Source organism: Emydura macquarii, unplaced genomic scaffold, assembly GCF_026122565.2.
Source record: "Emydura macquarii macquarii isolate MOO-44397 ecotype Brisbane River unplaced genomic scaffold, CSIRO-AGI_Emac_v2 contig_1644, whole genome shotgun sequence".
Taxonomy (NCBI): domain Eukaryota; kingdom Metazoa; phylum Chordata; order Testudines; family Chelidae; genus Emydura; species Emydura macquarii.
This window is the reverse complement of record NW_027131781.1, coordinates 8,277,448-8,296,439: the sequence shown is the minus strand read 5'-3', so window position 1 is coordinate 8,296,439 and position 18,992 is coordinate 8,277,448. Positions and strand designations below refer to the sequence as shown.

The 18,992-nt window shown below is 36.3% G+C and overlaps 1 protein-coding gene across 9 annotated transcripts in view; it reads left to right on the top strand.

Moving 5' to 3' along the window:
- Window positions 1-18,992, top strand: part of LRRC28 (leucine rich repeat containing 28) — a 142,011-nt gene that overhangs the window by 28,410 nt on the left and 94,609 nt on the right. For all 9 annotated transcript variants that reach the window (XR_010921281.1, XR_010921280.1, XR_010921282.1 and 6 more), the window contains 3 exons: window positions 510-550; window positions 4,102-4,139; window positions 4,934-5,071. Coding sequence is in view for 6 of the 9 variants with exons in the window: in XM_067555610.1 (XP_067411711.1) it covers window positions 510-550; window positions 4,102-4,139; window positions 4,934-5,071 (217 nt within the window). In the remaining 3 variants the exon portion in view is untranslated. The remainder of the gene's footprint in view (window positions 1-509; window positions 551-4,101; window positions 4,140-4,933; window positions 5,072-18,992) is intronic.

Below are 18,992 nucleotides of genomic sequence, written 5' to 3'. Positions count from 1 at the left end.
GTTTAGGTGGTGGTCTTGCATGCTTTCTGCTTTTTACTACTGCTGTAAATCAGCAAACATTTTCTTTCCAGCAGCTGCATAGCAAACTCCTTTATCTCATCCCCAACTCCTTTTGCTTTAATCTCCTTTTAAAAACTGTGTATTGATAATCCATCCTTCCAGTCTTGGAGGGTGGGATACAGTTTGCTCTAGATCCCATCAGTGTCACTTCCAGCCTATGAAAGAGTGACATGAGGAGCTCCTTTTTCTCCTCCTCCCATCCCCAGGGCTGAGGGTCGCTGATTTCCACTGGATTTAGTTAAAAACACATTTCTACTGAAATTTCATTACTGAGTTCCTCAAATGATTGGACTGGTGAGTTGCATGTGTGGGTGGGGTAGGGGAATTGTGTAGCTGAGGCCCCAAAACAAGTGATTACCCACTTGTGATATATCTTGTTGATGTGGTTATTAAAATGAGTTGGGCGCATATTAGTTTTTAAAATAACAAATCTCTAACTTCTTTTTCAGCCAGAAAACCTTGCACAGAAGCTTCCAAACCTCGTGGAATTGTGAGTATTGGAGTTTTGACCAATTTAATTACGCTAATCGGTGTCAAATTATTTTTCTAAAATAAGTATACTTTGTATATAATTTTCCTTTTAAGTTTAAAGTGGTTTTTCCTACTTAGTAATAAAAGGAGGCTTCCAGCTACATTCAGTCCCATGCTGACATTTCTTTCTATGACATAATTTCTGTTCAGACTGTGTTATGAGGCAATGTTGATTTCCTTCACCCCATGCAGTAAGAAAAGAGTGTGTACTGGCCTTCGTACCAGGGCTGTGCACCTTGACCCAGCTGGGGGAGGCATCACATTCATTGTATTATCCTTTTCAATTAGGTATAGGCCATTTGGCTAGTAGGTGTATGATACATTTTTGAGCCGTATATTTGATGTAGTTTACCAAACAATCATCATGCAATAGAACTGAACGTTGAATATGTTTTTTCTCTTTAACTCCCATACTACTTTGTGACAGATACAACCTGCTGTTATTGGACAGTTTGGAAGTGCAATGTGTTTTTAAAGTACATACTGTAAATTTAAACTTAAAAGAAGCATTGGGTATTTAAGCAGTGCAAGTTATTATCTGTCTGAGCTTGTCTTCTCAATTTGGCTGTTGAAACCACACCTTTCTAGGACTCATGTCCACAACATAGTTTAACTGTTTTGTAGGTCACTGTAGTCTCCAGCTTGTAGAAGAGACAATCTTGCCTCATCTTGCCCTATATTTTGCATTAACGTATACTGAAACAGTGGAACACCTTTCTTGTATTAGATATATTTAAGAGTGTTTGATGTTTTGCCACCAGGTATCAGGAACTTATAGTATTATCTGATGATGCCTTTAGAAGAACCTGCCTAAAATTGCTTGGAGGAGGTTAATTTAAGAAGTAGCAAATAAGTAAAAGAAGTCTATTAATATATATTTAATTGATTTAGTTATCTTAGGACCCCAAGCTCTGTTGTGCTACAATTATCCTGTGTATTTGGTATGTAGGTATATGTAGGTGATTGCAGTTGTTCTTCAGCTTGTATAGTTAAAATAACACAATTTAAATTGTTAGCTGTGGCAATAACTGGTTTTGGGCTAGAGAAGAAAATGAAGTTAAAAAGAGTTAATAAAATATACAGTTTTTTATAAAAAAAAGAACAATTTGTCAGTAGGTTCGTATTTAAAATGTAAATATTATCTTCATTACTTCAGAGAAGTGTTTCATAAATGCTTGAAAGCTGAGCTCCCCTTCAGGAAAATGAAACCGAATATATCCCCTTTGCAATACCACCATGTGTTTTTAAAGACCTACTCATCTTAATGTAATTATTTTGCATGCTCCCCTCTAGTGGTGCTCCCAACATATTGGGAAACCTTTTCGTATAGAGCTTCGTAATATGATACTTCTGCTTTCTGTGCTTTGAGCAGTGAAATACTTTCAGTGTCAACATTAACAATCATAGTTAACACCCACTGAAATGAGTGGGACAGTTCACACTTTGGAGCTATTGTTTAGATATTTTTCACAAGCATAAGAGCTAGAGACATACTTTTAAAAAACTGAAAGCTGAGACTCTGCAGAACAATTGAGAGGCTTCACCAGTTAGTCCTTCCCATCTTCCTAGAGGGACACAACTCTTCTTTGGGAAACATTGTTTTACAGTACAATGGAAAAATTGCTTGCTGATATCTTTTATATGCATGCTTAAATCATCAGATCACTCATAATCCTTTGAGAATAGATAAGATAACTGTTTTTTCTAATATTGATTTCTTGCCTACAAACTTTATTTAGCCATAAGAACATAAGAACGGCCAGACTGGGTCAGATCAATGGTTCATCTAGCCTAGTATCCTGTCTTCTGACAGTGGCCAATGCCAGATGCTTCAGAGGGAATGAATAGAACAGGTAATCATCAAGTGATCCATCCCGTCGGCCATTCCCAGCCTCTGGCAAACAGCAATCCTGCCTAATAGCCATTGATGGACCTATCCTCCATGAACTTATCTAGTTCTCTTTTGAACCCAGTTATAGTCTTGGCCTTCACAATATCCTCTGGCAAAGAGTTCCACAGGTTGACTATGCATCGTGTGAAGAAATACTTCCTTTTGTTCATTTTAAATCTGCTGCCTATTAATTTCCTTTGATAATCCCTAGTTTTTGTGTTATAAGGAGGAGTAAATAACACTTCCTCATTTACTTCCTTCACACCAGTCATGAAGACCTCTATCATGTCCCCCCCTTAGTCATCTCTTTTTCAAACTGAAAAGTCCCAGTTTTATTAATCTGTCCTCATAGGGAAGCTTTTCCATACCCCTAATCATTTTAGTTGCCCTTTTCTGTACCTTTTCTAATTCCAGTATATCTTTTTTGAGATGGGACAGCCAGATCTACATGCAGTATTTAAGATGTGGGCATACCGTAGATTTATAAAGAGGCAATATGATATTTTGTGTCTTCTTATCTATCCCTTTCCTGATGATTCCCAGCATTCTGTTAGCTTTTTTGATGGCCGCTGCATATTGAGTGGATGTTTTCAGGGAACTATCCACAATGACTCCAAGATCTCTTTCTTGAGTGATAACAGCTAATTTAGACCCCATCATTTTATATGTGTAGTTGGGATAATGTTTTTCAGTGTGCATTGCTTTGCATTTATCAACATTGGATTTCATTTACCATTATGTTGCCTAGTCACCATGTTTTGTGAGATCCTTTTGAAATTTTTTGCAGTTTGCTTTGAACTTAACTATCTTGAGTAGTTTTGTATCAGCTGCAAATTTTGTCATCGCACTGTTGATACCTTTTTCCAAATCTTTAGGTCTTTCTGTCTTCAAGCAGAGCTTCACAGTTTAAAAAGTATGGACTAAGCTCTGTTCTTAAACTGTAATAATTGTGGGTGTTCATTGCCAATAATTGTGCGTGTTCAGTGCTCTTCATCAATCATAATATAGCTACTGAAACTTGTCTGGACTTGTCACTGTATTTATTGGTTGAAGATTTCTTTTGTAAAATTGAATTTAGTATTTTACTTTTTTTAAAAATACCACATTATTATGACATGTAGATTCTGCATGTTTGTGAAAGTGTAAAATTTCTGTATGTACAGCAAACTGTAGTTGATTTATTTATTTAGTTTTCCCCTGTACGCAGCAGGAGAGGACCTATGGCAGAATTTAGTGCAGACTGGAGACTCCTTCTGATTTATTTTTTCTACCTCCTGATTTTTCTTTATTATGAAATAAAAATTGCATACAACAGCTTGAACTGAAACAGTTGTGAGTACAATGATCATGTGCATTACATTTCAGCGTTCTAATAATAATCAGCTAAGACATTCTTGATCCTAATGTTTGTTCTTGACTTTAATAGGTTATAAGTGAAACCTTAGAATATGTTAATTAGCATTGTACAATTTACTATACTGTATATTGTCATAGGCAGAAAGAGAAATGGCTATGGGGGTGTTTTTCTCTTCCAATTGAGATTGAATGTTTTGCCAACTGATTATCTAACCAAAGTCCTTAAGGGTAACAGGTGGTGTTGTTTGCTCTTTTTCCCCCAGGTACCTTCATTCAAATAACATAGTTGTTGTACCTGAAGGTAAGTGCCCTACTAGCTTCAAAATAAGTGGCAGAAACTATCAAATATTTAATTTTATTCTGTGAAACAGTCTATTTTTCATTGTGTTGCCATGAAATTCTAAAGATATCCACAGAAATAGGCATTGTAGTCCTTAGTGTTGATAATATCCTTATTTGTGTGATCTTAAACTGTTTTATTCAACTTTCAGATGCACCTAAACTGTTGTTCGATTCAGTTCTAATTACAGGAAGTAAAAAGACTAAATGGCACTTATCAGTAAAACAACTCTCTAGGGTCATTCCTGCTCTCTAAACCAATTATCACATACAATACTTTTGTTTTGCTTGGTCACAATTGGTAGTTTTAAACCTAAAGCATCAATAATTACATTGGCCTCTCTAGTCCTTATGTTCTATTATGGAGCAAACATGTCCAACCTTCAGAAAAGAAAACTTTAAATTCGCAGTCTGGGATAAATAAATTGGATAGAGGTAATGGCAAAGGAAAGGAAAAAGTAATTTCATTGGAGAGTCATGGTTTGAAAAATATCAAAATCTATGGTCTCTTATATGTGATTTATTTTTTTCATATTTCTGTCCCCCAAAGTATTGCTTGTTATCTATAGAAGCATTTACAAATACTTAGCTCCCATGACATTCAGTTATGAGACCAATGATGATAATACCTCACAATCTGCTCAGATGTAGGTATTAGATATTGAGGCCTTCTATCATCTCATAGTCCTATTAAGGATTTATCATTACTCCTGGGTCACATTCATTTTTTTTTTTTTGTCTCTATTCTCTCACTAGCTATTGGCTCCTTGGTTAAACTGCAGTTTCTGGACTTAAGTGACAATGCTCTTGAAATTGTCTGCCCTGAGATTGGTCGCCTGAGATCTTTACGTCACCTTCGATTGGCTAATAACCAACTGAAATACTTACCTGCAGGTGAGGGGTTCAGCGTGATGACAAATGGAACTGTCCTAAAAACTAAATTTGTGCACATATATACCATGTACACTTCAATTCTGTGATATGAAAAAAAGACTGATGCAAGTAAATTTTAGAGCAGAATGGGCAGGGAGACTGTTATTAGCAGTTTCAGAACGTACTTCATTTTTAACAAATAATAAGTAGTAATTTTCCCTGTAATATGCTATTTCTGATGGTGGACTTGGGGGAGAAAAATGTCTCAAGAATTCTTTTTCATATGGGTCTTCTATGCTATTCTTTGCTATTGTATCAACAGTATTTCAAGCTTCTTGAAGGAGACACAAAACACCACCAACAAACTTCACTATGGCAAAATTACCTTCATTCTAGTTGTACAGAATTAAAGGATTCAGCTCTTCTCTTCCTCTTCTGTCCTAATTCTCCTATGCCTGTGTTCCTTAAACAGACACTACTCCAGAAGCTTGGCTTGTAGCTTATTTACCTCACTGTGGCACTAGATGACAAATTTTGATCGAACTACTTAATTTTTAAAAAAGCAAGTTTTGTCCAAAAGAAATATGACACAGTGTAAGAAAAAGATTGACCCTGGGCAGTTTTTCAGGGGCTTTATTTTGTTTCTTGCTTATCAAAGCATTTAAAAGGAACTTTTCTCAAAATGAGGGTCAGGTTTCTTGTCGAGTTGAAGTTTTTTAAAACCTTGCTTTGGGCTTTATGTGTTTTGATCTGTACAAATGATAAAGATGTACAGATCTAAGATTAGCATTTCAAAAAATGGTTTACTTACTATTGTAGCAGGATTAGCTTTTGGCTAGAATTTTAACTACATTTTGAATATGTTCATATGTTTGCAAAATACACATTTTGCATTTTTTAGGAAGATGCTATAGATGTTTTTTAAAGCTTTGAGCACAGAAATTGAGCTGTCCTTTTCCTCTGTTTTTTCAGCCATAATAAGGTAAGTTTTACAGACTAATGCAAAAACTGATGGTGATTAGAAACTATTAATTTATACAACTGTGTAAATACTCTGGAATGAAATTACATAAACATGTAAACACTATGACACAAAGCATCTACATTCAGATAGATGCTTCTTTCTTTTCAGTTTGCATCAGTATGCTTATGCTCCTTATAGATAACTTACTTTGTGGTGTCATACCATGAAAGAAAAATTTGTTCAAAGAAAAACTGACACATTTCCTGCAAAATTTTACACACAAACTTAAAAAGGTTCCAAAAAAGGAGACTTTGAAAAGGATAATTTACATTACTGAAGGGTTGATTATGTCTACCACATTTGATTAGGAACTAGCATTACTGTATAGGCAAGCTGCGTTTATTTCCTCCTGCATGGTATGGCATTTCAGATGTTGAGTTTCAGTAGTTTGTGCACTGAGCCTTGGGTGCATGAAAATTTCACATGCACAGTAGCCTGTTTGTACATGATAGGATCCAGCAGCATCTAGGTGTTGTGGTGCTAATGTAGGGTCTGTGTACATAAACAGCTTAATGCTATCCTTACTAAACCTCTTCCTTTTCAAAATGCTGTCCGTATGGCTGAACGACATGCAGCTTGTGCATTATCAGTCTGAGCAAGATGAATGTTTCATTTCTGTTAAGAGTTTGCTCAGCTGCTCTATTGCATTGAATGTTTCCTGCTCCTAATGATTCCTGGGGCAGGGGGAGGGGCTTCATAAGTATATTTGAATAGGTTTCCTTTTGTCATTACAAAGATTGTGAAAGTTTTGTTCACAGAACTCTGCAATGAGAATTAATTTAATGAAACGTTGGATTTTTAAAATCTGGAAGAAATAAGTTAAGGGTTCTAAGGGAGATTGAAATCATAAAGTTTTGATAAATAGCTTGAAATGGTCTAGTCTCTTTTTAGTTACATTGTGAGTATAAGTAGCCTGTGAACCTCCTCGTGAGATATTGTGCAGTATTTACGCTGGAATGCTAGCAGTGTTAATAAAATGGATGAAGTTGAGCTCTAACTTCATGGTAGCATAAAATGTTTGGTTTTTTTTGTTTTGTTGTAATGTTTTTTGCCAGCTACCTCTCTTTGTCTGGGTAGTACACAGCTGCTATGCAGGGAAAGATTCTTCTTCCCTCGTTTTGGTAATCATTGGGTGTTATGTAATAACCATCCAAATTACCTAGTTGGTAAAACTGAAGAATCTGTGACTTAAAATAAAAGACCAAATGGCTTGCGGATACATGAGAGAGTAAGTTAAAATGGCTTATCAGCCCTGGTTCCCATTTGTTTTTTAATCCTGGTTTAGTCCCAAGTGGAAGTGGATTTGCTTGCTGCTTGTACATATCACACAAGCACCACACAACTAGTAGTAATGACTGTGACTAGAATAGCAGGAAGCATTGCAGGTTACAATGGAAGATCCAAATAAGTCAGCAAGCAGTGATAAGCCATTCTGTAACCAAACAGGCTAACCCATCGCATAATGTCTCTGTGTGGGGAAAAAAAACTTATTTAAGAACTTTTGGCTTGATCCTCTAAGGTACTGAGTCCCCTCAGCCCCTAATGAAGCCAGTGGCAGTCGTGAGCACCAAGCAGAATGAAGTCCTATGCTTAGTAATATTCTTAATGAACTTGATGTTGTTCAGACAGTTTTAACTGTAACTTCAAGGTGGTCTGCCTGTAATAACATGTGGGTGATCAGACCTCTACAGGGATATTCCAGCCCACTTAATGTTTTGAGCAGAACTGTGTCCTCTTTTTTGACTGTAACTGTTTAGGAGCTGTAGCAAACATTATTGCTATTTAGATGAATCTTAAATAGTTGGCTCACTATCATTTTTAAATACTACTTTCACAGTGATGCCTTCTTTAAACACTAATACTTAGCTTTAGACTTGTCTTACAAAGCACAGAAATAGAAGCTTTATTTAAAAAAAAAAAAACTTTCAAGGAAAAGATGGGTCTTATGGGGGACTGTGTTCCTCTGTATTTGGAACTAGCACATTTTGGCACTACCACAATATAAATAATCTTCCTTTGATGCTTATTAAAGACAGAGCCAATGTCATCCAATGACTAAATGATTTGGTTTGGCCTCAAGACACCTTGGTTAAATTCAGACTCAGCTTTTGAATCAGTGTGACCTCCTTTTATTTTTCTTTAAAATGTTATAAGACCTTACTTACCACCTCACAAATGAAACAGCAGGGCTGATGACAAAACATATCCACATATAAATAACAAAAGTGCTCAATTTTGAGGGGTGGGGACGTTGTCTTGAATAAACATATGAAATTTTATAATATATTACGAAAAAAATTGGTGAGAAGGAAAATGTTTTATAAAAGCCTCTTCAAGTAAGTTTTTGAATGTGCTGCTGGTGGGGTTAGAGACTAGATTGGCTTCTTTGCATATACCGGCAGCCATCAGTATCTGGATCCTACTTCTACGACAGCCACCTTTACAAGGGCAGAACTGGTTCAAATAATCATCGATGATGATAAACAATAAAAAACAAATGTATTGTGAAGCTTAATGTTTGCAAAGTTCTTGGAGCACTTTTCTGATGAATGTTCAAATAATTTTATTTAATAAACTGTGAATTATGAAGACTTAATAATTTACTGACAGTCTTTCATTGTATTGGTACACAGTATTCTTGAACATCAAGTAAACTTTTTCCCTGAATTCCTTTGCAAACTGTTTTTACTAAATACTTTGTCCAGACTTAAATCTAGGTCAAGGATATTTTTGGTGTTTGATCCATTGCTGTAGACATGGCTACTGTTTGAGTTCAGCTTGATTTCAAATCATAAGGTTTTGAGGATAAAATGTTTCGATTTTAGGAGTTAAATTTTGGTTTCCTTGAAGTAAACGAATCCAGGTTTTGGCACTAGATATCATTAAAATGAGGGTGTATTAATAGGCTCAGTATAGTTACAGTTAAGGCTTCATGTATGACAGGACAGGTGTTTTTATTGCATGTTATTTGAGATATATGTTGCTTGTTAGTTGCAAGTTGTAACATCTTGCTCTGACTTAATTAAAAACGAGGTTATGTTTATTCAGCAAATGTTATACTTAATTATAGATTTAGTAAATGAAAAGCTTAATGTTTTGCCAAGTTTTGAAGTAAAGTGAAATAATTAAACAAAGAGTTGTGCATGGTTTATGCTCCCAACCCATGTTTTGGCAAAGTTCTCTCTCAATAACTGTATGCATTGCTTTTTTAAAATCACAAAAGAAAATATTTGCTAATATCTTTGGTTGGAGCAAATCAAGTTTCCCTTGTCACATTTAGCTTTTCTTACTTTGATTAACAGTAAATGTTGTGTTTTGAGTCAGGGAAAAAAGTACGTGGTCTGGTAATAGAACATTTTTACACATATGCATGATACCGACAGCAGTTTCTTCATTTGATTCATAAAGAGCAATTGCGGCTTGATGATGGTTTAGCAATACATGGTGTGGTTGAAGAGAGGTGCAGAACTCTGTGCAGTAGTCAAATGTGGGTTTAGAAAACACCCTTCCTTTTCTATATAAGACAATATTATGTGGTTTCCATCTCAGATTGATATTCCTTCGCTGTCATTAGAGACTTCTGCATCTTGAGTCCCCTAGCTGCCATTTTACTTCCTCTCTGTTAAAACAAAAAGAAATGGTATTTGTCTGCCTCTGGCATTTCTAAAGTACATACTGCCATAGTATTTAACTGTCTTGGTACAATGTATTGCATACCTGCTGGATTCTGAGATTCACTCATTGTTTCCCCTTGATATTTTTAAGGCAAACTATTTCAGAAGTAAAATAAGGTCAAGTCAAGCAAAATATAATTATACAGATGTAAAACTTTTTCATCTTCAAAGTACTTTACGAAGATGAACTGATCCTGAGACCATCCCCGTGAAGTAGATAAGGGAATGTTGTTAACCTCATTTTACAGATGGAGAAGCAGAATTAAATGTAAGTGATTTGCTGTAGGCTACAGAGATAATCAATGTTAGAGCCAGGATTAGAACTTGGGTGTTCTTGGCTCCTAGTCGGTTTGCTAAGACCCCACCTTTTTGAAGTTTATTGTATTAAATATTGGAAGAGAGAAGATGTCTGTTTTTGTATTAAAAGTGCAATCTGTATGTTCAGGTGCTTAATTCACGGTTTTTATGTAAAATGCTTTTTGCATGTCACACAGATATATTCATAATCTTTGCTAACTTTTTTGGAATCAAATGTACAATTTGGCTTTAAAATGTGAAGTGACTGGTGGGAAGCCTCAGTATAGCCGTAAGATGAATAAAACATGTTTTTCAGCTGTAACTACTCACTTTTGCGGAAGGCTAAATGAGGGGGTGAAGATTAATTTTAAAATAACAATGTATAGATAATTATCAGAGGACCTCACCCCATATAAATAAATAGACTCCTGTGGTAACAGATCAGAAGGGTTCAACAACCCCCTTCCACCATTAAAAATATAAATCAAGCTGTAACTTTTTAGCACCACTGTGCATGTATAAAATAATCCTAGGAATGTTAATTGATTACCACCAAGTCTGTTTTGCTTAGCAGTTTGCTAAGTGAAGCTTTGAGATTGGAAAGTTACATATTTGTCCCCTTTTCTCGTTTTTTAAGTTGCCATATGTACAATGTATGTATTTAGAATTCATACAGATGACCTATTCTGAAATACTTCTCAGTATTTCTCTAGTCAAGAAGTCTTGAATGGCCTACTTAGTATTTCTGAACAGAGCTCAATATTAGGTATTTCAATAAATCTCCATGAGGGAGCGGTGCTTAAATAGCTTCTTTTCCTTTTCTCACTGCAAAAGAAATAGATTTACACTGTTTAGAAGAGTATGGCATGCCAACGTTCTATTCTCTTTCTAGAACTTGGAATTAAAATATACAATCCTGACTAATAATTTTTTGAATTAATTTTCAGTATCTTGACTTAAACTTGCAAAGAGGAACCTGAATTGTAAATCTTGAGGTTTTCTCCTGAATTTTCATTACTCTTTTGTGCTGCTTCTTATTAGGCTAAATTACTTTGGTGCCTTTATTAAAGATTAAATATCTTATAATGATCTTGGCTTTAAATGCAAGGCAAAACTGATGATGTGGACCCTTTTCTGTTTCAGAGTTGGCATAGACTTAGTCCACTCTGCTTTCCTAATTTAGTAACATATAAAAATATACACGACAGGGCAGGTTTGGTATGTCAGGCATCCATCCAGGAGTGTGGTGTTTGTAAGTAACTGGACTTGCAGGGATTTGAGGAAAACATAGGTTAGGTTGCACGAGCATTGCGCTTTGCAAGTATATAACTACTTAAAGAAGCTCTGTCCCCTCAATAAAGTCAGGCCTAATTTTTTTACACAAAATATATTGTTTGTATTAAAATAGATTGGCATTACATTTTAGATTTGTGTTCTCTTGTTAACACAATGTCTGTAAAACGCTTGTTCTGTTTAGTAATTTTAATTTCTTGCCAAAATATATTTACCATATAAAACTGAAAGTCAACCCAGTAGGGTTGGTGACATTTGTTTCCCCCTTAGGTTCTTTTCAGCAGATATGGAACCCTCATTTGATATTTAAAGGTATCCATGAATGTATTTGAATAGTTGTTGACAAGTCCACTGATTTCTAGGAGAGCAAAGAGGGTAAATGGTTGTCATAGATTTGTGAGTAATAAATCAGAGATATATGCCTATTGCCTCTAAAGCTTTAATATATGGACTCATTAGTGATTGTCAAGATGTCTGATATTTTCAACAAGTATAGAGAGAGGCCTTTCAAACATTACTTTAAAAAAACTCAAACTCCTGCGGTGCCACTTTACCTTTTTTTGCTTCCATAAAAATTGGGGACGCACACAGCTGAAATTCTTAGGACTCTGATATTAATGTCAGTGGGAGTTTGGCACTGGCCATTTGTGTCTTTGAAAAATCTCTTATAATGCAAAAATACACTAATCTGACTCTGTCCATTATTTTGGAAACCTGATTCGTGAAGGACTTCTCTCCAGCTGATTCAGCCTGGAAAGTATAAGAATCACAGAGGGAAAAAAGTAAGATTGCTCTGTTCTATTTTAACAATATTTTCCTCAAATGCTGAAATTTTAGGAAGTAGTCAAAGTCAACAACCACACTTCTGTTTTTCTAGCTACGCTAATATATAGCTGTTATCCACTCTTATCTATAGCTGTTAGGTTTTAACAATGTCATAAAATAAGGTTTCATAAACTACAAGGCAGCCTTAACGCGGAGATACATACAAGAAGGACATGTTAAAAGGATCCTATTTTAAAGATATGCTTTTGGTTTTGGTTTTCTTGGAAGAAGAGAACAACTTCTTATATATCTCCTTGTATAAATTTATCTCTGACATCAAGCAAGAATGAGACATGTTAAGTTTTTTTTTATCTTAAGAAATCCAAAAGGAAAACCATCTCTTAAAAGGATTTATACTTGAAATGCAAAATGCCAGGCTGGGTGCTTACTATGGGAAGACTTTTGTCTTACAGAACTAAACGAAGCAGAAAGCAGTAGTTTGTACCAGTAGGCTTTTGTGTAAAGCCCAACAACAGTGGCAACTATTTTATAAAGCAATACTGAGAAGCTGTATAAATTTTTGCAGTAATATATTTTTCTCATGGATATTCTTTTTGAGTTAAACTCTTAATAAAACTACTAACACTTTTGACAGACTGAATGTAAATGATGGATAGAGAAGTGAAAACAAAGAATACAAAAGAAATGCCAGTAAATTCCTGGAAATTTGACTTGAAACTGAAGTCTTTCTGTGTGGATTCTGACCTGTAGAGTGTGTCAAAATGAGTCATCTGTGTGTACGGAGCAGTGCACTATTTTCTGTTTCTCTGCTTACTGTTTTTATAGTTATTTTCTTTCCACAGTTCTGTGCAACTTCCTGCCCGTTAAGAAGCTTTTGAAAGCTTCTTTGTTAGTGTCATACAGTATTTCTTAGCTCACAACAAAAGGTTCATAATATCATTGTACACTGTTAGCAAAAATAATAATTCTAGGAATATAATCTGCATTGATTTAGAGCTATATTTTTTCTGATTTAAAATGTTTATCTACCGTGTTCATTTTTTTCCAGCAGTTCTCTCAGACAGGTTTCTGTAGGGCTTAATGATGCTGAAACATCATTGCCAACATGTGTAACAGAGACTATATAAAAGCCAAACCTGCATGCGTCTCTTAGTAGAAACTTATTATATTCCTAGTTTTCAGGTTCATTACTATATGGTTTATAGAAGATGTACAAAAATCAATATGTTAAACGTTTTTTGTTTTCTGTTGTAATTTAATAAATCTAAAATGAATAAAAAGAAAATATTTAAAGCAATTGCAAAAAAACTATCATAATTTTAAAATGATAATTTTAACACTTTTGAAATCTAAAGCATTACTTTTGCATCCAGTTTAAAAAATCTAAATAGAATTTGCTCTTCCAATAGTATTTAAACAGAAAGCACTTACCTTCTAAGTAACTAGTAATTTAGAATTTTAAAACTATATAAATAATGGGTTTTAGAACACATTGTACTAGTACAGTAGCACAACATAGTGTAATATACTTACATTTCTACAGTACATCTCATTCCAAAGGTCACTCAGGGCTTTACAAACTGTGCATAGCAGTCATTTGATCGGGCAATGAAGGCTACTTTGAGATATATCTAGAAAGCTGTTCGTGTACAAATTTAAGCCGCAGTTAAATTTGCAGATATTCAGTAACTTACAAGTTGAAAATCTTAAGGGAACATTATAGTTAAAAAATTTAATAAGCTAGGAACCAAGGAAATTCAATCAAGACTAAATTGAAATATGAAAATGCACTGTCATGTAAATAACCTTAACTCTACCCCGTAAATGACATTAACCTTCAATCTTCCTTTCTCTGTTTCTTTGATACTACCTTTATACAATTTAACTTTTGGATCAAGCACTTTGCTGAAAACTGTAAGTAGTCCATAGCCTATGTGTGCTGATGTGTTAAAACTGGAAAAAGCTGCTGCCCTTGTACAGCTTGTAGGTAATGTATTAAAAATGTGACTCACATTTTCATCTGTTTTATAACTTATTTCATACATAGATGTCTCTGATACTAGGTAATGGTACATCAGCATTCTAAACTTCCATGTAAGTGCTATAATTTTAATGGTTTAGGCTTAGGAGTTTTGTGTATATATAGGTATACTAGCCTCGTATGTAATAATACTTATATAACTGTTAGCCAGAGAATCTTAATGAAGGCGGGGGGATAACCACCTTCAATATGGTGTTTTGTCGAATCAGGAAATTTTTAAATGAGCCTCTTTGGGTTGTCCTTATTAACATAAAGAAGGCCTGAGTTAGAACAACCACAGCACAGTTAGGTGTACAACCTGCTTGCTAGCTTTTGTGGTTGCTGATTAAATGAACCTCTCTGTTATAGACAAATTTCAGAGTCTCTGGTTTTTCTTCTTCTCTGTCCTGTAAATATGTTGTTTTTACTTTATGTAGTCAATCATATCGTCTATCGACTATAGTAAGTTTTTACTGCTTTTTACTCCTGTTAATCCTACAGAATCAACATGTGCAGTGTGTGAGCTGAAGTCTGCTCATTGTACATTATCAGCAGAATTTATTCCTAAACTTTTGTTACGTGAACAGTTGAATGCAACTGTACAGGTCTAATGAGAGCAATGGAGTTTTGCAGAATTCACTGAAAACAAAATGTGGCTGTTAATTTTGGGGTTGATGCACCAGAAGGAAAGAACCCAACTTTACTTTCAGATCCCATTTTGAGTTGCAGCGCTGGCAGTTTGAATGGTATTGTGCTTTGTTTACAAGTAAAAAGTTTTTTTTTTCTGAGCCACTTTTCAGAGTAGCACTGCATTTCTGAATTGTAGGTGTCAATGACTAGATGATCATATTTGTTCCTTCCATCCTTAAAATCTATTAATATGCTGCATTTCTGTACTTTATAATATGTCTTAACATCAACTTTAACTCTCAATTGCCTGGTCTTTCAATATTAGTTTTTCTGATAACTGTTTTTATAAAGATTTTTACCCTTACTTACTAATAGGTTATTTCCTGCATGACAATATTTTTCTTTGGTAAACCTGATTTAGGAATTTCTCAGTGATAAGTGTCCTATTGGATAGAATCATAGATTCAAGGCCAGAAGGGACCATTGTGATCATCTGGTCTGATGTCCTGTGTAACACAGGCCATGGACCGTCCCCACAATTTCTAGAGCATGTCTTATTTCCAATCTGAATTCAACTTCCATTCATTTGATCGTGTTATAGTTTTTTCTGTGAGATTGAAGAGCTCATTATTAAATGTGTTCCCCATGTAGATACTTATGGACTGCAATCAAGTTGCCCCTTAACATTGTCTTTGTTAAGCAAAATAGATATGCTCAAGGAACTCAATCCCTATAAGACATAGTTTCTAAACCTGTAATCATTCTCTTGACACTTTTTCTGAACCTTCTCCAATTTATCAACATCCTTCTTGAGTCATTATTATCCATTGCCCAAAATTTTACTCTGGACTATAGTTCTCTGTGGAGTATTAGAGTCCACATGTTTGTGCTCCTTGTATTTTGAAATTTATTAGCTATACTGAGTAGTACCCATTAGCACCACACTCATTTCTTCTGCTCTTATTTATTCCAGGTAATCTCATCTACCTACCTAGTGACTGACTCATAGTGCCTAAGCACTCCAGACTCCTCTGATCTCAGCTGCTCCAGCTATCCTGCCAAGTGTAGGAATTCTGTAGGACATTTTCTTCTCTTCTCCTCTTAGAGTGGGGTGGAGTTGGCAAGAACACTGGGAACTCCTAAGTCAGCAGGTGGAACCAAGGCTGGGAGAGAAAAGCCACCCAGTTAACACCTGTGGCGCTTTTAAGCACTGCATGCTCCTGGCTCTGCAGGACTCCACTTGTGGATTTTAAACTTTACAGGAACGTGCAGGCTTTCGGAGCTGTGCATATTCCTCTGGGCCATGGTCGCTCCACCTGTGTGGCTAATAAAATCCCCAAGGTGGATCCCAAGTGTAGGCCAGGGAATCATGCCAAGATGAGGAAGTTTGCGTGCCTCGTCAATGTTTTTAAGATACTTGGGAGGAGTGCTGCTTTACTGGGAGCATGGGAGGAAGGGCTTTATAAGGTCTTTGTTCTACAAATTCTATTCTAAATAGGTTATGATACCAAATTCATCCTCCATAGTTTCTAGGCACCCAACAAAGTCACATGTTGTTTTTTCTCTGCCTCATACCTGCTTCTGTTCCCCTTTCTTGGCTATTGGGCACTCTACCTAGGACTTACTCATTTTCCTCCTCCCACAATCCTCCTGGATCCCTACTGTTCCACTGATGTGGACCTTTCAGGGTAGTTTTGGAAAGTGTATATTATTCCCTGTAATGGGGGCTTTATAAAGTACACATGCCTGAGAATTGAGTCTTGCCTGAGGAGGTGGCTACCCTGTGAAACTCTTATGCCCTTTTGGAGCAGAGTCCCCGCTTTGGCAAAACTTAGATCTCTACAGGGCAAAAGACTTTCCCCAGCTGTGGACTAACCAAGGCCTTAAGGAGCTAGGTTCCCTTCTACTTACCGATGAGAGAAATGCAGAGCCACATTTTGCATCCTGTCTTCCTCTGTGGTTCTGTTATCTGTGGTCTGTTGGATCACTGCAGGTCTCCCCTCTCCTCTGCCCCAGAGTCTTGCTCCTGTAGAGCTTTTTTTCTGACTGTGAGCAGTGTGTTTTGAAGATACACTGGGACACTATAACTGTGACGTTAATCTAAGGGTTTCATAACTCATCTGGATGTGGATTGTTGAAGCTCCAGATGGCCTTGAGTAGGTTTGCAGATTCGGATGTGTTTTTAACATTGAAAACATTTAATTTATATATTGTTAATTTAAACTCATTTAATTTAGCATTGAAATATATTGCTCTTCAGCATCTCAGAATTGGTCATGTGCACTAGATCTCACCAAGATTTTTCTGGTAAACATTGTTTGGGGTCTTTCAGACAAGCTGGGCAGCTAAAGCCCCGCGTGGCTGCTGGAGCGGGTGGGTGGGCAGGGGGAGGCAACCCACTGGGAGCCTGGGCTCTCGGCTCTCCACAGTGCCTCTACTAGGTTGGTGGAAGCGCTTCTGGTGAGGATGTGCACCACCGACCCAAGGAGGTAGTGTGGACATGAACCACGGCAGTATTTATAGCGGTGACTTACTGTGGTGGCTGTAAGTCAACCTAATATAGGTCGACTTACGTTTCTCGTGTAGACATACCCTGTGAATGATTTTTTTCTGTGGCACAAGGGAGGTAAGGCTGTTAGACTTAGGCTGGAGTGCGAAGACAGGGTATTTTTTCTCCTCTTTACAGCTGTCACTGTGTAGTGGAGGGTTTCTAGAAGTCTCCTGACCTTTGAGAATACTCCCAATGATACGTTGAGCCAGAGGCCACAAGACAAGAGTGGGAAGTTATGCAGTGATACATAACTTTAAAGAACATTAAGTTGTCATTGCTACTTTGATCAATTTTAGAGCATACTTTGATAACTATCAGATAAAGAGCTCCAGGCTGTGCCATCAAAACAATGCATTGTTTCTTTTATTTTGAAAAATGTATTTCTACACAGTCTGTTTTTTTAAAAAAACTGATTCTGCTAGTGAGAATTGATGAGATTTGGCACACCGACCTATATAATGAAGCTCAAATGGGATTGCTTTTCACATAGTGATTGTAGAGTATTGTGAATTTGCTTTCGAAAATCATGGGAAGTACTCACTTTGACACAGTTATATAAGACAGAAATAAAACTTCATTAGTGCCAGAAGGGGTATTTGAAATGAAACTTGTAATTGTTCTGTTAGCTTTTGTTGTTATCAGTGATAACACTGTGTGTCAGTGTGTTGGTCACATGAAGTGAAAGTTTTTCGTCACTGTTGTTCATATGCAGTGTGTGGTCTGAAGCAAATAACCAGGAATTAAAAGCTACATAACTAGTATTCTAATTTTGTTCTAGTTTTGCTTTGTTTGAGCAGTTCTGGTGGTGATTTATTTATATAATTGTATATTGATTTTCAAATCGAAGTTACCAGTTTGTTTGCTTAGGTTCTTTAATTTCCAGGTATGTTGTGAGAAAAGAGAAGGTAACTTTTTAAAAATGGTTTTAGATGATTTGATGGTATTACTAAATACAATTGTGTTGTTAACAGGTTTTTTGGCATTCTAGGTGGAGCTGGTAGTGATATCTATAGTTAAGGTAGCGTAGCACTGTCCATTATAAACCCCTATTTTCAGTTGCTTATCATTTTGCAACTATAATTAGTTGGTCTGAACATTTTCATGCTTCCATTCTGCCTCAGGCTGAAGTTTTTTGGAAAGTTTCAGAAAAAGTTAGGGGGAAGTAGCCATTTTTGGCAATATAAACATTTTCCACTCACTTCTTTAAAAATCCTTAACGCTTCCGTGGTTTGGAGCAAGAACTTAAAATTTGACAAGGTGATAGCCCTCATACCAGTGAGATACATTCTACGATCTCCATGAACATGTATTGAATTTTGACTGAGTTATAAACCTCTAAAAATCACCATTTGATCATGCTCTGTGGAGCATGCCACTAAAATCACTGAACATTCCACTGTGATGGGGTGTGTACCCCACACTGGCCCTGAAGGGGTCAATGTGGGCCTGAGAGGCCAATTAACATACTAGGCTGCACCTGGCGGGAGAGCCAAGCCTAACTGAGAATGAAGCTCAGCTGAGGAGGGGCTGAGAGAGGACTACACACAGGTGAAGTTGAGAGCAGAAGGAAAGTCTGCAGTCACTCTCTGAGAATAGAGAGGCTGTGAGGGAGAGTTAGCCCTGGGGTCCTTGCTTGAGTAGAGAAGGCTGGCAAGCTGCCAAGAAGG